The sequence below is a fragment of the Haliotis rufescens genome, unplaced genomic scaffold (assembly GCF_023055435.1).
Source record: "Haliotis rufescens isolate VD_foot unplaced genomic scaffold, xgHalRufe1.0.p SCAF_8, whole genome shotgun sequence".
Classification (NCBI taxonomy): domain Eukaryota; kingdom Metazoa; phylum Mollusca; class Gastropoda; order Lepetellida; family Haliotidae; genus Haliotis; species Haliotis rufescens.
The window spans coordinates 46,056,802-46,076,219 of record NW_025964372.1 but is presented as its reverse complement, the minus strand read 5'-3'; the positions used below and the strand labels follow the sequence as shown (position 1 = coordinate 46,076,219).

Sequence of the window (19,418 nt, the reverse complement as noted above, 5' to 3'; positions counted from 1 at the left end):
TGGCAGTCTTTTGATAATGTTTGGACCAGACAATCTAGTGATTGACATCATGAGCATCGACACAATCAGGCCACAATGACATGCAATCCACCAAGTCACAGGGCTTAACCAACCGTTCTTTAAAGTCGATAAGCAAAACTCCAATGGAAACACATATTTATGTTCTCAACTTTTGTTCCAAGTATATTGTCGGTGTATCAGATGACAGACTGCTCACTATTGCAACAACTAATCATAATCCCCCCTCAAATTAAAACCTTGATTAATTGATAGTAAGTTAATTTTAAGGTACAAATCTTTTTTTTAGGCCAACTACATTGAACGCGGGCGAAAACATTTTGTAGGCAAACTAATAGTAAGTAAAAGGCATCATTGTTAAATCCAACTCATTCACTGAACGCCTTTAGTTTCGACGTTGTTACCTGACAACACGGCTCCAGGAACAACCATCTTCACAAGCCATCACACCTGTTACGTGGCAGTGGAGATCGTGGTATTTGTCAGCGGTAGGAAATGACAAACACAGTTAAAATGTTGATTGCTGTCATGGCAGTTTTCAGCGGTCTGCAGCAGCAAAAGTCATTTAGAGTTACCTCCCCTGGTTGTTGACAATCATGACATGATCTGGTTTGATTGTTGAAGTTTCGAAATAAAGGAGCTACACATGGGTGATTCGAGGCCCTTTTAAGACCAGACTTGCATCTTCTTGCCAAGAGTGGACAGATACCTGTCTGAAAACACTGATTTCTTGCCAGCTTCCAATACTATTCAGAATCAACAGTGACAATATTCTGGAGATTCATTAGTGCACTGACCTGTGATAGGGCTTGTTACTAATTGCTCCTGTCTCATATTTCACCATTGGTATTGTGATGCTTACGACTTGGTGAGTATGGGTATGTTTGCTGACAAACCTAGGAACAATCAGAGTCAACTCTAAGATACGAACCCCTTCTCATCGGATTATCACAACTAAGGGAGGCAACTCTGCACAATGAAAAGCAGCATATTTGGCAACTGGACCATCCTGCTTCCTCTCCCAAACTTAAACTTTTTCGTCAATTCTAACAGTGGAAACAAATAGAGTCAGAAACTTCAGAACGATTTTCAATATAATACTCCGGGATTGTTCTTTTGTTTCCAGCTTCAAATCAATGGGATCATGGTTGTTTCAATGCAACAACAACAAAAAACAAGACAACTGTGTCAATATTTATTTGTACATCCAAGCAAACACTTTTGTTTTATACATATAGATTATGTACAATATCATTCATACAAAAGATTAACAGACTCAAGCCAACACTAAAGCTTAGGCAAGTCAAAGCCACTCACATCATCAAACAAATCCTTATCCTAAAATGCCTCACAGTCTTTAATCACAATAAAACCTTTCCCCAACAGACAGAACAGACATCTTCTGGTATGTATTTTTCTGTTCACTGCGCATCTCTTGTGTACCATCATTCCACCATGATTTGTGAATACATATGGCTGCTTTATTGTGTAGTCATTATATTTAACCAACATGAGCAAGAGCTCTGACCAATGAGGGCTCAGAGGACACTTCCTGGTTCCAGCATGAGCTCTGACCAATGAGGACTAACAGCACATTACCTGGTTCCATCAAGAGCTCTGACCAATGAGGGCTGGTTCCAGCAAGAGCTCTGACCAATGAGGGCTCAGAGGACACTGCACCTGGTTCCAGCAAGAGCTCTGACCAATGAGGGTTCAAAGTACACTTCCTGGTTCCAGCAAGAGCTCTGACCAATGAGTGCTGGTTCCTGCAAGAGCTCTGACCAATGAGAGCTCAGGGTACACTGCATAATAAAGGCAATGTTTCTAATGCAACATGATTCAGCCTTGAGGCCTCAACTCTACACGTGCACATAGCTTCAATATCAGGCAACAATTGGGTTCCCAAAATTCATGCGTGGAATAGGGCTCATTTGACATTCATGAATTATACAAGGCCTCCTTTCATTGTCTTAGATAGATAGGGGTCTGTATCACACCACATAGCGGCCATGTGTAGTCTCAGGACGAGGAATGTATTGTATACAATCCCTTGAAGTACTGACGACACCTCACGACATATCTTAAGTCAATCTATTCCCAATATAAACTGGTGCAGCCAAGAATTGTGAACAAAAAGTCAATTTGTCAAAAGTATGCAGTTACAGAACAGAAAGTCAATTAATTGGCATTTCATTTCTCATTGTCTATCACGGCAACAGTGAATGGGAAACACTGCGACATCTAGTAAGTACGACATCACCTCATCATGTGACTTCATGGAACTGATAAATGGATGACCCTGATGTCATTAATGACGTGTGTAAATGACCATGTGTTTATCCATTTGTTAATACATAAGAGCACCAACATAGACAAAATGGTGGTTTCTTACTGAAGGTTTTACCTATGTGCAATTAAAATATTAATAAAGAATAATCAGTCTAATAAAGAGAAAGAAAACATTTATCGGGCATTAGCGTGTCACTTTTAATCCTGTACATTATCTGTCATAATTATTGAATTTTTTTTTAAAATTTTCAAATTTCCTGTATCATATAAAGCAGGCTGTTATCAATGCTGGACAACTGACATTGTGTTACAGAGTTGAGATAAATGTTGCCCAGTTGTGTTTGTTGGTATTCCGGGAGGGTTAAATAATAAAATGTGTTCCTCCCTCATCACTTTCGGTTTCAATAAAAATTAAATGGTCCTACCACCCTCATATTTGAGGCAAATGTGCTTGAGAAACAGTGGATTCGTACTTCGGCAAGGGTGGAAACTGGACTTTTATAGTCAGTTAACTCCCTTGCCTCAGGAAGATGTTTGAAACCTGACAGGTTTCAAAACTTGTAAAACTTAATGCTGAAATTTAACCATGCCATAAAATAGCTAATATTTTCTTGTCAATACAGTCAATGAATCGGTTCCTATCCTATAGCACCTCGTCCTGTTTGACCTCCAGGGATGTGTAATTGTGATGCACCGAGACAGGGACAGCGGCAGTACCATAAACTTGTAGAAACAGCAAGAAATAGAGAAGTGGGTCTAGCCTGACCCCCGTCATCAGCTGTCCCCATACATCATGTAGGCCACGCCCGCCAGCGCCGCCACCAACCCACTCACGGCCATGCCTGTAGGGGAGAAGACAATAGTGCACTATAAGACACAAGCAGAATTATCAGGAGACTCTTACAGTGATGGGTATTGGCCTGAAGTTAGTATTGCAATTCATTGCAATCATGATTCGATACACGATATTGCGATACGTACCACAATAGATTGCCTAATTTCATCTGTAATCGGTTACAAACCTGAATCAAACAAGCATGAAAGACTAATCTCCCCTGCCAATATGACATGTCTGCTTGTTTGCAAGCAAGAAATATTGCACGGTTTTGAAGATCTGCTCTGGAAACGAGCACAGCCGCCATTTTCAGTCTAAGTCAAAGTCGTTGCTAATGAAATTTAAAAAAATCGAAATTTTTTCAAAATTTCCAAACTATCAAAAGGTACCAGTTCACCACTAGACCTATCTACGTGCATAAGATATCTCTCATGGTTTTTGAGTTCTGCTCCAGAAAAGAAACGTGACAGACGGACCATATTTTGGACATCTTCGTATTTTGTTGGATGTTGCTATGGTCACCACACATGCATAATAGACCCACATATACAGGAAAATGGTCGCAAATAGTTTCGCTTTTTCGATCACAGGAAACAGTTGCTAATTTCATAATTTCTATCCAACTTATCTATTGTTGTCACTTATGTTAAATTTGCCAACAAGATGAAAATACAGATTTGAAAAACACAATATACCGGTATTTTCCAAACATATTGTGATACGTATTCATTAGTGTGTCATATCGTGGTATACCTTATGTCGGTAGTATCGCGCACCTCTACTCGTACAATGGCATGTGAGGGAAAACACATCGCTTCCTTATTCTGGGGTAAATCTGTTTGAGTGTATAGTCTCGTCATGGATGTGTATGATGCTGCTAATCTCACTGTTTTCAGCTGTTCTAACACTGGAGTTGCATACTCACACCTGTTCATGCCTATCTACAGCATCACACGGTCAGGTACCTAGTGGTTCAAGTGTTGCCTGTTTGTGATGAACACCTGGGTTCAATTCCCAACATGGGGGCTTTGAATGAAACCTGGCTTTGAGATTCCGGGTAAGAATATACTGTATTCGACGTAATAGGCGCCCCGCTCTAATAAGCGCCCACGGCGATATTTGCTAATATATTGACTAGTAAACAATCCCAATTAGCACCCCTTCGGATTGATCAATGTTCACAAGATTTATTTATTCGCGTATAATACGCACTCGTGTGTTATATGCACCCTTAATTATAGGCAATTAAATTCTGGAAAAAATATATATGTCGTATATAAACATTTCAGGCTGTCAGCATAAACCACGAAATTTATCTTTCAACTCTGTTTTTTTCACCAAAATAATATTCTAATAAGAGCCCCCTATTTCTAATTTTAGAGAGCGCCCTGGGCGCTTATTACGTCGAATACGGTAGGTCCCAATCAACCTGTGCTTGTTTTAAGAGGCAACTCAGTGGACCAGTTTGTCAGGCTTGGTGACTTGGCTGATTTGTGTCATCGTACCAGATGGTTGCTCGTAATATCAATCTCTGTTTTGTCTGGTCCAGACTTTATTATTTACAGACCGCTATCATATAGGTGGAATACTGCTAACAGCAGCGTAAAACTAAACTTCACCAACAAGCACACAGGCCGGATCCACATGGGCGGTCCAGGGGGTCCCGAAACTCCCTTTTGAAAACCAAAAGTAGTATGTTTTAGACAATCCTTCCCCTCCCCCGACTAACCCACTGAGCGAGGCGGCTGTAATATAGCTGGAATATTGCTGAGTGAGGCATTAAACAAAAACGAACAAACAAACTGAGAGGATTTTGATATTTTGGACCCCTCCTTTTTAAAAATGATGGATCCGCCCTTGAAGAGACCCCCACTGGGAGGCCTGGTCCTACCTAGATAAGCTCCAAGACTGCTCCTGGCGCCAGCAGAACCTCCCGCGTGTTCCGTGCCGTCCTCTGACACAACTCCTGAAGACCAGTCCTCCTCCTCTGTAACAGGACAAACACAGGCACATCAGGGAGATGTCACCTTTGACATCAGCACCACCCGTGTCCCTTGGCATACTACATTACACCAGATAGCATCACTCTTTTAACTTGAGACACTTTTGACATAAACATATCCAAGAAGACTTAAGAAAGGGGACCTTTTGTTGTAGAGCAATGATAGGTAGAAAGAATGGAAGGGGAAAAGAAATAATTCCCTATCCCTGTTTGCACCTCTCAAACAGAAGTTCAAGGTCAGTCTACAAGCATCTCTCTCAAACTGAAGTTCAAGGTCAAACCATCCTGCATTATGTCTCTTAAACAGAAGCTCAAGGTCAGACCATCCTGCATGTCTCTCAAACAGAAGTTCAAGGTCAGTCTACCAGCATGTCTCTCAGACTGAAGTTGAAGGTCAAGGTCAAACCATCCTGCATGTCTCTCAAACAGAAGTTCAAGGTCAGTCTACAAGCATGTCTCTCAAACAGAAGTTCAAGGTCAGTCTACAAGCATGTCTCTCAGACTGAAGTTCAAGGTCAATGTCAGTCTACAAGCATGTCTCTCAAACAGAAGTTTAAGATCAGACAACCACTATGTCTCTCAAAGAAGATGTCCAAGGTCAGTCTACCTGATTACATTGGGGTATGTCTTCCAGTCTGTCTCCCAAACCGAAGTTCAAGGTGCGTCTACCTGCATTTGTCTCACAAAGAAGTTCAAGGTCAGTCTACAGCATGTCTCCCAAACAAAGGATCAAGGTCAGTCTACCTGCATGTCTCTCACACTGAAGTTCAAGGTCATCTTCTGTGACATCGATGTCCAGCAACTCCTTTAGCCTCTCTGTCACCTCCAGCGTCCTTTCATCTTGGAACATGTAGTCGCAGAACGCCAGTGACGACTTGGGCACCGTGGTAAAAACGCGGACTGGTGTATCGTACAACTCCCTAGCTGAAACAGGTGCGTCAACGCATGAGACGCTACACAACCTTTGTCACAACAACTAAATGATAAAAAATACTGAACAAAAAAGTCGCGAGGGAATATTCATGGGATATTACTATGAAAGTGTTTGCATAGTCCCCACTACAAAAACATCCCAAAAACATTAATGACCCCTAACCTTTGTTCAGCATCTATATCTTGCAAGCTGCTTATTCAGCCATGCCTGGATCCACTCTTCTGGTTTGAATTACAGGTTCTCATGGATTTATATACCTCGATGGTCAACACAAACTGCATGCTTGTCGGGTTGAACAAAGTGTGTTTCAGTTATCACCTGTATCACTATACTAGGGCTTTCCTCTCGCATTAAACTGATACACTGTGATGTACAGAAATAGGTTCAAAGCAGAGATGGAAACAAACAGTTTTAGTCCACTTGTCCATATAATGATAACATATAGCAAAACCCTTAAAACGGGCCAATTTCTACTAATCTCTCTGATACCTTAACTACTGGGCAGTTTGGCAAGGACTATAGGCCTAGGGCCAATTTATAACACTGTCAAAGCAGAGCTATACCCACTTGATTACTCTACATAAACAACACCAGCTATCACAAGGGCATTATCATGATAACAGACCTGTGAAGATCTGGGGTAGAATAGGTCTTCAGCAACCCATGCTTGCCGTAAAAGGCGACTATGCTTGTCGTAAAAGGCCACTAACGGGATCGGGTGGTCAGGCTCGCTGACTTGGTTGATGCATGTCATCAATCCCACATTGCGAGGATCGATGCTCATATCAATCACTGGATTGTCTGGTCCAGACTTTATTATTTAAAGACCGCCGTCATATAGCTGGAATATTGCTGAGTGCAGCGTTAAACAAAACAACCAATCAATCATGATAAAAACCAAGAAATCACAAGGCCAAGTAGAGCTGTGCAGGTCAAATACCTCCATCCTCTTCCACGACCTCGAGGTCCTCACACAGCAGCTCACACCGAGACACCAGGCTCCGCACGACGTCACTGCGTACCGCCTGTAGGAAACGACATATCGAGCGTGAAGAACGCTTAACGCTGTCATCAACAATGACAACAGTTATGACAATTACCTTACCTAGTTCAGCTGATCGCCATTACCTTTCCGCCCATCACAGAACACAGTCTGATCGCATACTATTAGACTAAAACTAAACATGCATGTGAATAAAACTCAAACCTGACAGCGATAACCTCCTGTGAGACAGGTCAATTCGAACCTGGTGAATTTCATTTAAAACATGACACATATCATAACGTGACTCAAGTATCACAATTTATTACCTACGAGGACAAACATATCTGGGTTCATAAAAATCGTAGGTGCCCTTGGGTCATATCATAACAGTGTATTGTTTCCATCATCCGGACCGGATTGTTGACGTCATTCGTATCTTATTGTGACATGAGGTTGGAATCACGTCACACTAGAAATTACGTCATAGCTGAATATTTTTGACGTCATTCAACAAATTGTGGTTCCACTGCTGTTACGGCTTGCTGTCATGTACGTTTTCAGGCTTAGTAAGGGTCGCTTAAAGGTAACCTATAGATTGGTTTTGAGGTTGGTCAGGTGAGTGCTGCAATTAAAACTGAAAATATGGAATATAAACACTTTGCATCCAAACTGTCCCCTACAGCAGATATGACAGTGTGACATTGTATGTCTGAGTGAGTGAGTGAGTTGGGTTTAATGCCGCTTTTAACACTATTCCAGTTATATCACGGCGTGTCAGCTTAATTTAGGAGGAAAGCCCGAAGTGATGCTGGCCTCGGACGTTTACCACTTTGGTGAAACCCACAAACACGGGTATGCATTGTATATCTGAAGTTTGAAGCCGTCATCTATGAAACATGCATACCTCAATAGCATCCTTTACAGTTGCACGATTGTTGACCAATGACCTTCCAATCATCTGACCTCTGACCTTAAGGATGGCCTTGACTGACAGCACTGTGGGGTCAGACACACTGTTGTTATCTGACTGCAACAGACATGAAAATATCAAGATAATCTTAGAATAGGTCAGGAGTCATTGTCATAAAATAGAGGTCCGTCATGGACAGAATGAGAAATTTGTGGAAATGTTGTATTAATACACCCCATCTACGTATGTTCACATAGACTGTCGACCGCCTCTGTGGTAGAGTGTCTGCCAACGGAGCGAAAGGTCAGGGTTCAGTCCTCAGCCGCATCATACCGCATCAGACGTTTACCACTTCGGTGAAACCCACGAGCACGGGTATAGTGCTGACAAACCTAGAAACATAATCGGGGCGAACCGGGATTTGAACCCACAATCATAGGTTTCTGGTGCCCAACTCTGCACAGCGAATCGTGGCGCCTTAGACGATTGGGCGACCCGTGCCACTAGCACATAATAAATAAATCTTAGAAAACACTTGAAGCCACGTCAGTGAATTACAGTTGTCACATTAAGGCGTTTAGGAAATAAGTGTTTGTTTCACAGAGTCAGTAGCAGTTATCCGATCACAGTACATAACAATCTGATCTCACTTGTCCACACACAATTTTGCCTTAATTATTCACACAATATTCAAGGCCGTAGTTAACTTTTTTTGACAGGGGGACGCAAATATTTGTACAAGTATCACTTGTCCCCAACTTATATTTTCCTGATTCAAATAGAACTGTTTTAAAAAAAAAATCATAAAAATGGTTTTGTTGTTTTACCCTACTGACGAGAAGATCCACGGCAAACTGCTGCCTCACGGGACTTCCCCTGTCCTTGGACTTCCCTTTCCTTGTTTCTGATTGGTCGAGTAGTTCGTCGTTGTTTCTGAGCTCACCATTCAACAGCGCCATGCCACTGTATATAGATTTGCAGAAGGGTTGAATTCCTTGCTGTAAGAGAAGTAATATTTCTGAGGAACTGGTATATACTGATGGAAATAAATAAGGGAACATCTGTGCATAGCAAGTGTTTCACAGTTGGTACGTGTGTCAGTGAGTTAGTGGAATGGACACATCCTAGGGTACCTTTCTGTAAGGGCTGGGACGAGTCCTAATTTACTACCCGGGTACCCATCCCCTAATAACCCGACACTCCCCGGGTACCCACTGTAGGTCTCAGGAGATGTCTCAAAATGTCTGATTTGGAACATTTATAGCATAGCACTGGCAAAACGTATTTAGAAGTATGTATTAAACAATCTGGTCATTCATACACTGATGTTGAATTAAGTTTTTGTCTTTATTCATCCATACGAAAAATCAGAAGGAATGGGTGCAAAGTTAGAAAGAAATGCGAACATTAATGACCTGTAGTGTAACCATAGAGTTCTAGATAATTTTTGACATTAAACAATTTTTCACATGACTAACCATGGGTCCGGGTAGTCCTGTGGGTACCCGGGTCTTAGTCAGTACCCACCTGACCCGGGTACCCGAGTTACCCGTCCCAGCCCTAGAGGAAATGTTAAGTCACATCAGCAATATTTCAGCAATAATGGGACTTGAACATGAGATCACATATATAATCTGTCTTCGAAGGAGTCCATCACAAGAAATATATCACATATTTATCTGAATACCCAAGGGGGCAAAATCATTTTATTTAAATCGTAAGTATGAAATAAATTATACTCTGTTCCCATAGGCATTTAAGTTGAAAACACTAAATAAATCCTGACACTAGATAACACTATTTCCCTGTGTCTAATGTTGTTGATACTTAGCATTCATATCAGAAGCATCCAAAACAGAAACGTTTTCGTAACCATGGTAACTCCCAGAAATCTGACCTGAATCTGTTTATGCATGCTGGTGGTGCGAGTGTCGTTGGGGACGGTGATGGTGACATCCACTGACACAATGGTGGACAGCTGCGACCAGCGGTCAAGAAGACCACTCATGTACCGCCATTCTGCTGGACGGGCCGTACTCTGCAATGGACAGAAATGAGTGAGTAAGTAAGTTTGGGCAATTGCAACTTTGAACAGTATTACAGATACCATATATGACGTAATAAGCACCCACGGTGATATTTGCTAATATATTGGCTTGTGAACAATCCATTTAGCACACCTTCTGATTGATTAATGTACAAAAGACTTATTTATTCTTGTATAATGCGCATTCGTGTGTTATATGCACCCTTGATATATATATCTGTCGTATATAAACATTTCAGACTGTCAGCATAAACCACAATATTTATCGTTCAACTCTGTTTTTTTTCACCAAAATAATATTCTCATAAGAGCCCCCTATTTCTAATTTTGAGAGCACCCTGGGTGCTTATTACGTCAAATACAGTACATCACAAAGTCACTTTAAGTGTAAGCTTGATGCAGGAGCATTGCCCGAAGTGATGCAGGTTTTAGAGGGGTACCACGCTGGTGAAACCTACGAGCATGGGTATGGTGCTGACAAACCTAGAAACATCATCAGGGGGAATTGGGATTCAAACATACAATCATAGGTTTCATGTGTGCCTGTGGGATCCAACTCTGCACAGCCTTGGCAAACAAAAAAAAAACATATGTGTCTACACGAATACAGCCCAGTGAGTGGGCTCAACTGGGTGTCCTTTACACCACTGGTAGTGAAGTATGACAACTCATACAAATACAAGAGTCATCAGAAGATGACATATCCCCCGGTTTGGTGCAATTTGGAAATGGAGTTTGGCTAGTCATACCCCACTTTTGATTCACTGCCATTGGATACTTTCAGTTCAGTGAAGAAAAAAATAATGCTGTTCAGTATTTTTCAATACAAATCATCAAAAGGCACCAGTTCACCACAAGACTGATCTGTTAAAGCCAGTTTCATCTTGAAATATTCAAAGGTGGTAACAACACTACTAGGGGTGTCACGATAAATCGAAATATCGATACATTGCTATTGGTAAGCACTTAAAGTCAATAAATCGATTGTTATATCAGTGTCTGATCAATAGTATCGATTTCAGTTAGGAATATCGATAGTTTTGATTGTATTTACCATATCAATAAAATGTATGCAATGCTGTTCAAATTTGCTTTTCTTTTGATCATGAATGGTAGTAATAGATATCATCTAAAGGCACCAGTTCCTAACTAGACTATATAGCATCTATATAGCAAGTTTCAAAAAGAAATATTTCAAGGTTTTCGAGTTCTGGTCCATTTCACAAAGCAGGAGTATAAACAATAATATGATTAAGCAACTGAAATGAAGGATATACTCTTTCTGAAACCATTACATTTTGTTGCAGATATAAAAAGTATTATTGTGACTGAAACTGTGCAACAGAAAAAGGTTGCTTGCTGAACATATCACAGAAATGTAATAAGAATCTGCTTCAGAATCGGGAAAAATCTGCCCAGGAAATTTTGTTATCTTAATTTGAAAATGTTTAATTCAAACACTGACTGAACTGCCTCGACTAAAAATTACACTTGCTCTATTAGTCACGTCTTACCTTCATGTCTGCCACATCAAACGTCCTGCAGGTTGCCCTGACACCAAGATAAGGAAACTGGTTGCAGGGGTCTCTGTTTGTTTGTTTGTTTGTTGTTTAATGCTGCACTGAGCAATATTCCATCTATATTAGGATGGACTGTAAATAATGGGGTCTGGGCCAGACAATTATGAGCTTCAATCTATGCAAGTGTCAGCGAGCCTGACCACCCAATCCCGTTATAGTCGCCTATTATGACAAGCATGGGTAGCTGAAGATCAATTATAAGCTGGACTTCACAGGGCTTGCAGAGAATGTCGAAGAAGAGTGAGTGAGTGAGTGGTTTGACGCTGTAGTCCAACAATATCCCAATTGGGGGGTTGGCATCAGAGATGGGCTTCACACACTGTACCCAGGACTGAAAACAATTCACCCGAATACATCCAGCATCACCATGGGTTTGTCAGGTGATCAGGTTGCGTAAGCTCACAATGCACGGGATTACAGTGAGAGAGCCATTCATTTTGGTGGTGACCATGGTGATGCTGGGATGCGTTCAGGTGAATTGTTTTTAGAAGCTGGAAACTTTGTTCAAGCACATTTCCAAACAAGAATCAAAAGAAGAAGGAAGAAATGCATAGTGTGAGATGGGAGAGGTTTAAAAATTCTGATTTGTTTGCTTGTATGAAGGATACTTTCTGGCCACTGAGCATATCTGTAGCACCAAGCGGTCAGTGATGGCGTTGTCTCGGTCACAGACGGTCAGTTTACTGAGGGCCTTGTGGACAGCAAAGACAACCTGAAACAGAGAAACACCATGTGAATGGCTTCATTTAGCCACATTCATGTGTATCCACCTGAAGTGTGAGGAGCACCCTAAGTGACACGCGCCATAGATGTTTACCTCTAAAGGAACAAAACATCTGGGATTTGTACACACAATTCTGGCATGACTAAGATGAGAAGAGATCTAACTGTGGGAGGAGAGATCTACCTGTGAGATGAGAGATCTACATGTGGGAGGGGGGATCTACCTGTAAAGGGAGAGATCTACATGTGAGGGGAGAGATCTACCTCTGAGAGGAAAGATCTACCTGTGGAACAAGAGATCTACCTGTGGGAGGAGAGATCTACCTGTGGGGGGAGAGATCTACCTGTGGGAGGAGAGATCTCCCTGTGAGAGGAGAGATCTCCCTGTGGAAGGAGAGATCTACCTGTGGGAGGAGAAATCTACCTGGAAGAGGAGAGATCTACCTGTTGGAAGAGAGATCTATCTGTGAGTGGAGAGATTTACCTGTGAGAGGAGAGATCAACCTGTGGGAGGAGAGATCTACCTGTGGGAGGAAGATCTACCTGTTGGGGAGAGATCTACCTGTGGGAGGAGAATCTACCTGTGGGAGGAGAAATCTACCTGTGGGAGGAGAGATCTACCAGTGGGAGGAAAGATCTACCTGTTGGGGAGAGATCTACCTGTGGGAGGAGAATCTACCTGTGGGAGGAGAAATCTACCTGTGGGAGGAGAGATCTACCAGTGGGAGGAAAGATCTACCTGTTGGGGAGAGATCTACCTGTGGGAGGAGAATCTACCTGTGGGAGGAGAAATCTAACTGTGGAGGAGAGATCTACCTGTGGGAGGAGAATCTACCTGTAAATTTCTAGCGGTGTTAATTGTGCAGTTACAAAATTGACATCATTGATCATTACTTGTGCTTCTGTCAGTGATATGAAGGTAATTACAAGCTCAAACATATGTACATTTTCAGGAGCAAGATGGCATGATAGCGAATGTAAAGAGTTGAAACATGAGAAATATCGTATTCTTAATATGTTTAGAATAACTGGTGATCTGAACTATTTACAACAGTTTAGACAGTTAAGAAATGCGTATCGAAATATGTGTAGACAAAAGAAATTGATTTTTGAAGAGCAATTACTTGAGGATTTAATGTCTCATACTTGTACTCCTAAGATCTTCTGGAACCAAGTGAAGGGACTTGTATCAAAAAACAGTAATGCAACTCAGTTTATAGCTCCATCAGAATGGGTCTCCTACTTTAAAAATATTTTGAATATAACTGATTATGATGTTGATCATGATAATCTTGCTTCCGCTGAGAGTTTTGTTTATGAACACGAGGAATCTAACTGTTTTGTCTGCAATGATGAAGAATTAAATGATATTTTGAATTGCGAAATCACTGAACCAGAAATCTTACATGCTATTGATCATTTGAAAGATGGTAAGACAGCTGGTCCCGATGGAGTTCTACCAGAAATGATAACGTGTTGCAAGGGTAATCTTCTTCCTTATCTAGTTATATTATATAACGCTATTTTGCATAGTGGTAATTTTCCTGAGGACTGGGCTCGAGGTTTACTTACTCCCCTTCATAAGAAAGGCAGCAAATTTGATGTTAACAATTATAGGGGTATTACACTTAGTGATGTATTGGGTAAAATATTTACTTTTATTCTTAATAAACGGCTTACTATGTTTTGTGACATTTACGATAAGATACCAGAGTCTCAGGCAGGTTTTAGGGCTGGATACAGCACCATTGATAATATATTTGTGTTGCAAAGTCTAATACAGAAATACTCATCTAAAGCTTATGGCAGATTTTACTGTTTATTTGTTGATTTTAGAAAAGCCTTTGATTGTGTAAATAGAAAATTGTTGTGGTATGTCATGTTAAATAAGGGTATACATGGAAAGTTATTTTATGTCATTAAAGATATGTATTTAAAAGTGAAATCGGCTGTAAAGTTATCAAATAGCACAGCAACTTGCTACTTTGAAACGCTAAGTGGTGTACGCCAAGGCTGCACCCTTAGCCCTATATTGTTCTCTTTGCTTATTGTTGAATTAGAATCAATGTAGTTGGTCTCCAACGAAAACTTAATATCCTTAAATCTTTCTGTACTAAATGGGGTTTAGAAGTTAACCATAGTAAGACTGAAATTTTAGTTTTCAGAAATGGTGGAAAACTTAGGAGTACTGAGAAATGGAGGTTTGGAGAGGTTAATGTTAATGTATCTACCTATTATAATTATCTAGGTTTGTTATTTTCAAATCGGCTGTGTTGGACGACTGGTATCAACTCTCTTGTTCAGAAGGCAAATAAGGCTCTGTTCGTCGTTAAGAAATTACAGCATTGTTTGAAGAACATACCCGTACATATACTTTTTAAAATATTTGACATTCAAATTAAGCCTGTATTATTATACACTTCAGAAATATGGGGCTATTCAAAAATTGCAGCTATTGAAAAATTTCAGATTAAATTCTGTAAATTTACTATTGGAATTGGAAGTCATGTTACAAATGTTGCTGCCCTTGGCGAATGTGGTAGATATGGCTTATTTATTGATTATCACAAGAGATGTATTAAATATTGGTTGAAATTGTTATATTAACCCAGTTATAGATACCCTAAGCAATGTTATTTAATGCTGAAATCTTTAGATGAAGTTAATCGCACTACATGGGTAACTTGTGTCAAAAGACTATTATTCAGTTATGGATTTGGCCACGTGTGGATTTCGCAGGAAGTTGGTAATGAGACCCTCTTTATTAATGCATTTACCGGTATTCAAAGGTTAAAAGACTGTAACCAACAGGACTGGTATTGTAAAGTTTGTGAAATACGTAAATTATCAATGTATAAGGAATATAAGTCATTGCTAACAGTTGAAAAGTATCTCTGTGAAATCACAAGCCGTCATTATAGACGTATGTTTTGTTTGTTAAGAATTGGCGAGTTGCCATTGATGGTAAATTTAGGTAGAAGATGCGGTATAGAGTACTGTAATAGGCAGTGCAGATATTGTAATTTACAGGAAATTGAAGATGAGTTTCATTTTATGCTTGTCTGCCCATGTTACAGATATTTAAGAAATAAGTATTTACCTATTTATTACTCTTCCAATCCTACCTTATTTAAATATAATGCTCTATTATCTTGTAACCGCACTAGTATTGTAACTAATTGTGTTAAGTATATACTGGAAGCACTTGCAATCCGAAATACTATCACTTAATACCCTCTGTCATCTGCCTCATACTGTATTTTTCAATGAGTATTTGTACGTGGGCCTATGGCCTTTATACTGAAATAAAGAATTGAATTGAATCTACCTGTAAGCAGAAAAATCTACCTGTGGGAGGACAGATCTACCTTTGAGAGGAGACATCTACCTGTGAGGGGAGAGATGTACCTGTGGGAGGAGAGATCTACCTGTGGGAGGAGAATCTACCTGTGGGAGGAGAAATCTAACTGTGGAGGAGAGATCTACCTGTGGGAGGAGAATCTACCTGTAAGCAGAAAAATCTACCTGTGGGAGGAGACATCTACCTGTGAGGGGAGAGATGTACCTGTCTGAGCTTGGCTTGAGCACTCTGCATCATGTTGGGAGGAGCCAGGGCAAAGATCCCAATCACATCCAGGCCGCCCAGTAACATCCTGTCTACCTGCAAAACAAAACCATCCAGCGTTCAAAATCTCCATCCCCAAACATAGTGTAACTATAGTTACGGTAACAATACGCTGTGAAATTATGGGAAACTGACTGTTCTGGAAGAACCACCTAATTCATCTAAAGTCATTGGTCATGACAGCGAGAGAAACATAATTGGGTGCATCTGGGATTCAAACACACCAACCAGAAATTCCTGGCAGGCAGGATATGTCATTTTGTTTGTTTGCTTGTTGTTTAACGCCGCACCCAGCAATATTCCAGCTATATGATGGCGGTCTGTAAATAATCAAGTCTGGATCAGACAATCCAGTGATTGACACCATGAGCATCAATCCATGCAATTGGGATATGGTGACATACATCAACCAAGTCAGCAAGCCTGACCATCCGATCCCGTTAGTCCCCTTTTACGGCAAGCATGGGTTGCTGAAGAACTATTCTACCCCGGAGCTTCAGTGGTCATATATCATCTAAATCCAACAAGACTCATCACAGTACTTTTGGAGAATGTTTTTCATGACTCACTGAATGATGAATGGGGTTAAGAGTTTGGAAGAAAATAAGTTCTACTGAATAAACTGGAAAGAAAAGAATATCATCCTATAACAATATAATAGTGTAGCTTTATATTTTTGCATTTGGAACCTGTGGATTGTAGTCGAGATACAGAAATCAGATATGCTCATCTGAATATTTCGCTTTTGTTATGAGAATTTAGAAGCCTGAATTGGTTTATTAGAAAGTTCAAAGGTTTGTTTGTTTGTTTGTTTGTTGTTTAATGCTGCAATATTTCAGCTATCTGATGGCGGTCTGTAAAAAATACAGTTTGGACCAGACAATCCAGTGATTGACATCATGAGCATCGATCCACGCAATGGGGATCAATGACATGCATCAACCAAGTCAGCGAGCCTGACCACCCGATCCCGTTAGTCGACTCTTACAACAAGCACAGTCGGCTTTTACGGCAAGCATGGGTTGCTGAAGACCTATTCGACCCTGGATCTTCACGGGTATTGTATTGGCGTAAAAGATATGATAATAATGAGACTGAGACTAGGGCTGAAGCATTTTGATGCAAAATAATATGTATTTTGAAATCTAAGTCACAATCATTGAGACAAACACCTGTCATGATAAAAATCTGTATTCAAACATTAAATGAATGACTTGAGGCCCAACCTAGACATATCAAATGTTATAAAAAATAGCTTGTGATCTTTTTATATGTTGCACATGCAGAAGTAATTTTATTAAAGATTCATGCTATAAAACACGCCTTCCGTATTGCTCTTATCAGTAATTGAGTCTGGACCAGACAATTAAGTGACTGATATTAAGAACAACAATCCACACTGTGTGTGTACAATGACAAGTTACAACCAAGTCACCGAGATGGACCCAGTCTACTAAGTCACCTCTTCAGGGGCGGTCGGGTAGCCTAGTGGTTAAAGCGTTCGCTCGTCACGCCGAAGACACGGGTTCAATTCCCGACATGGGTACAATGTGTGAAGCCCATTTCTGGTGTCCCCCGCCGTGATATTGCTGGAATATTGCTAAAAGCGGCGTAAAACCATACTCACTCACTCACCTCTTCAAGCATAAGCTGCAGTGGAATCTAACCTGGAATCTCCATGAGTGATATATTTTTTGCATGCTTAGAACTCACTTGTGTGGCATGAGAAGAAACCCACTGTTCATCAGTGAGGTCGAGAGATTTGGGTCGGACACAAGCTTCCTTCTTCCTCTCTGTGACTACTTCTTCTCCCTCTTCCTCCTCACTGACTTCATCCTCTGCCGGATCTGGGGTCCGAATCAGTCGGACAACGTAGTCTTTGCTGTTTGTTAGCTGTTTACACAAACAATTGTCAAAATGAATGAACTCACCATCAACAGAATTAACATGTTTTCATATTTGGCATAGATTCTGCACATAGCATTCCACACCACCTCCACGTGGCAACATACGGAGAGGTTACATCCTATGGCAGCCATGTAGCTAATTAGTTTAAGCCATGGCCTAAGTATGGGTAAAGTTTCAGAAAAAACGCTGAAATCGTAAAACAGATTAAAAGAAGCAAAAAATGTATCAATACTGCAGACAGTCTTACAGTTTCATCATAATAAAAAAGCTAATTAAGACGACATAACTTTGTTTTGTTTCTTGTTTACTCCGCAATATTCAAGCTATATCACAGGAACTCGACGATAGCGTGTATAGCATAATATATTCGTATAGAAAAAAAATTCACACCCCTCTATATATACATAGTCTATATGTATATAGAGGGGTGTGAATTTTTTTTATACAAATATATTATGATATACACGCTATCATCGAGTTCCTGTGAGCTATATATGTGACGACGATCTTTTAATAATAGTCTGGACCAGACAAACCAGTGATTGATATTGTAAACAACATTTCACGCAGTCGCGACTACCATGACACGCAATAAACCAAATCACCGAGCCTGACCGTCTCTAATTAATTACAGTCGTAACAAGCTACTGGTCAAGAAGATCAATCTTTCGGCTAACTATCGTCGGAGTATGTCATTACGTGTCCAAACTACGAGTTGCGCCCATATGGAACTCCCAATAGTGGCGTTACCCACCTGACCGACAATCAACCCAATGTGCCACTGTCCAGACTTAATTAGCTGTTCTATGTAGGCCTCTATGGCTTCATCAGCTTGAAAAGAACGACCCATGATCGTCAGTAGCACTTGATGCAAATCTACAACCTCATGCACTTTGTTGACAACATGGGCCGGAAGTATTTGCCAAGGGAGGCAACTCGCGATAACTCGCTTCGTCTTCCGCAGAAAATAAATATGATTTTATGTCGGAAAATTGAAATGGCCATACGAGTTCAAATTTTCTTCAACACGACAGCGTTCCTTTAACTTTTTGTTTACCAACAACATTCTGTGAACACGTGCCTCTGTTAGTTCAAGATTGTGGATACATGGCATATGAATAATTGATGTGTTTTGGATGTAAGAAATTAAATACCACACACAAAAACAACAATTATAACTGACTTTTCTGAATAATATGAGTGTGCTTTTGTTAACTAGGTCTTTAAATAATCCAGTTATTGATATTTCGAGAAGCGATCCGCGCCTCCTAAGTTCGTACGACCAACAGGGATCCATTCTAACCCGGAGTATTATTTAATCCCCTGAACAAAGTCGTTTCTTTTCTGCAACGTTTAGGGGGCGGTCGGGTAGCCTAGTGGTTAAAGCGTTCGCTCGTCTCGCTGAAAACCCGGGTTCGATTCCCGACATGGGTACAATGTGTGAAGCCCATTTCTGGTGTCCCCCGCCGTGATATTGCTGGAATATTGCTAAAAGCGGCGTAAAATCAAACTCACTCACTCACTCACAGCAACGTTTAAGGGTTGTTATACTTTGAGTGAGT

At 40.6% G+C, this 19,418-nt stretch overlaps 1 protein-coding gene across 2 annotated transcripts; it reads right to left on the bottom strand.

Moving 5' to 3' along the window:
* Positions 1-1,199: 1,199 nt before the first annotated feature.
* LOC124143578 (protein odr-4 homolog) lies at positions 1,200-18,794 on the bottom strand. 2 transcript variants are annotated; one of them, XR_006862304.2, is made up of 13 exons: positions 18,611-18,794; positions 17,662-17,841; positions 15,889-15,984; positions 12,209-12,312; positions 11,535-11,571; positions 9,871-10,011; positions 8,801-8,971; positions 7,968-8,090; positions 7,019-7,103; positions 5,889-6,068; positions 5,034-5,129; positions 1,699-3,149; positions 1,200-1,649 (listed from the first exon to the last, which is right to left on the bottom strand). XR_006862304.2 is itself a non-coding variant. In XM_046512604.2 (12 exons), exons 1-12 carry the CDS (start codon positions 18,704-18,706, stop codon positions 3,082-3,084), a joined length of 1,377 nt encoding a protein of 458 aa, XP_046368560.2. In that variant the 5' UTR covers positions 18,707-18,794; the 3' UTR covers positions 1,200-3,081. The 2 variants fall into 2 exon arrangements, 1 of the variants encoding a protein (XP_046368560.2); XM_046512604.2 differs by having other exon boundaries at positions 1,200-3,149.
* Between the last annotated feature and the right edge of the window lie 624 nt (positions 18,795-19,418).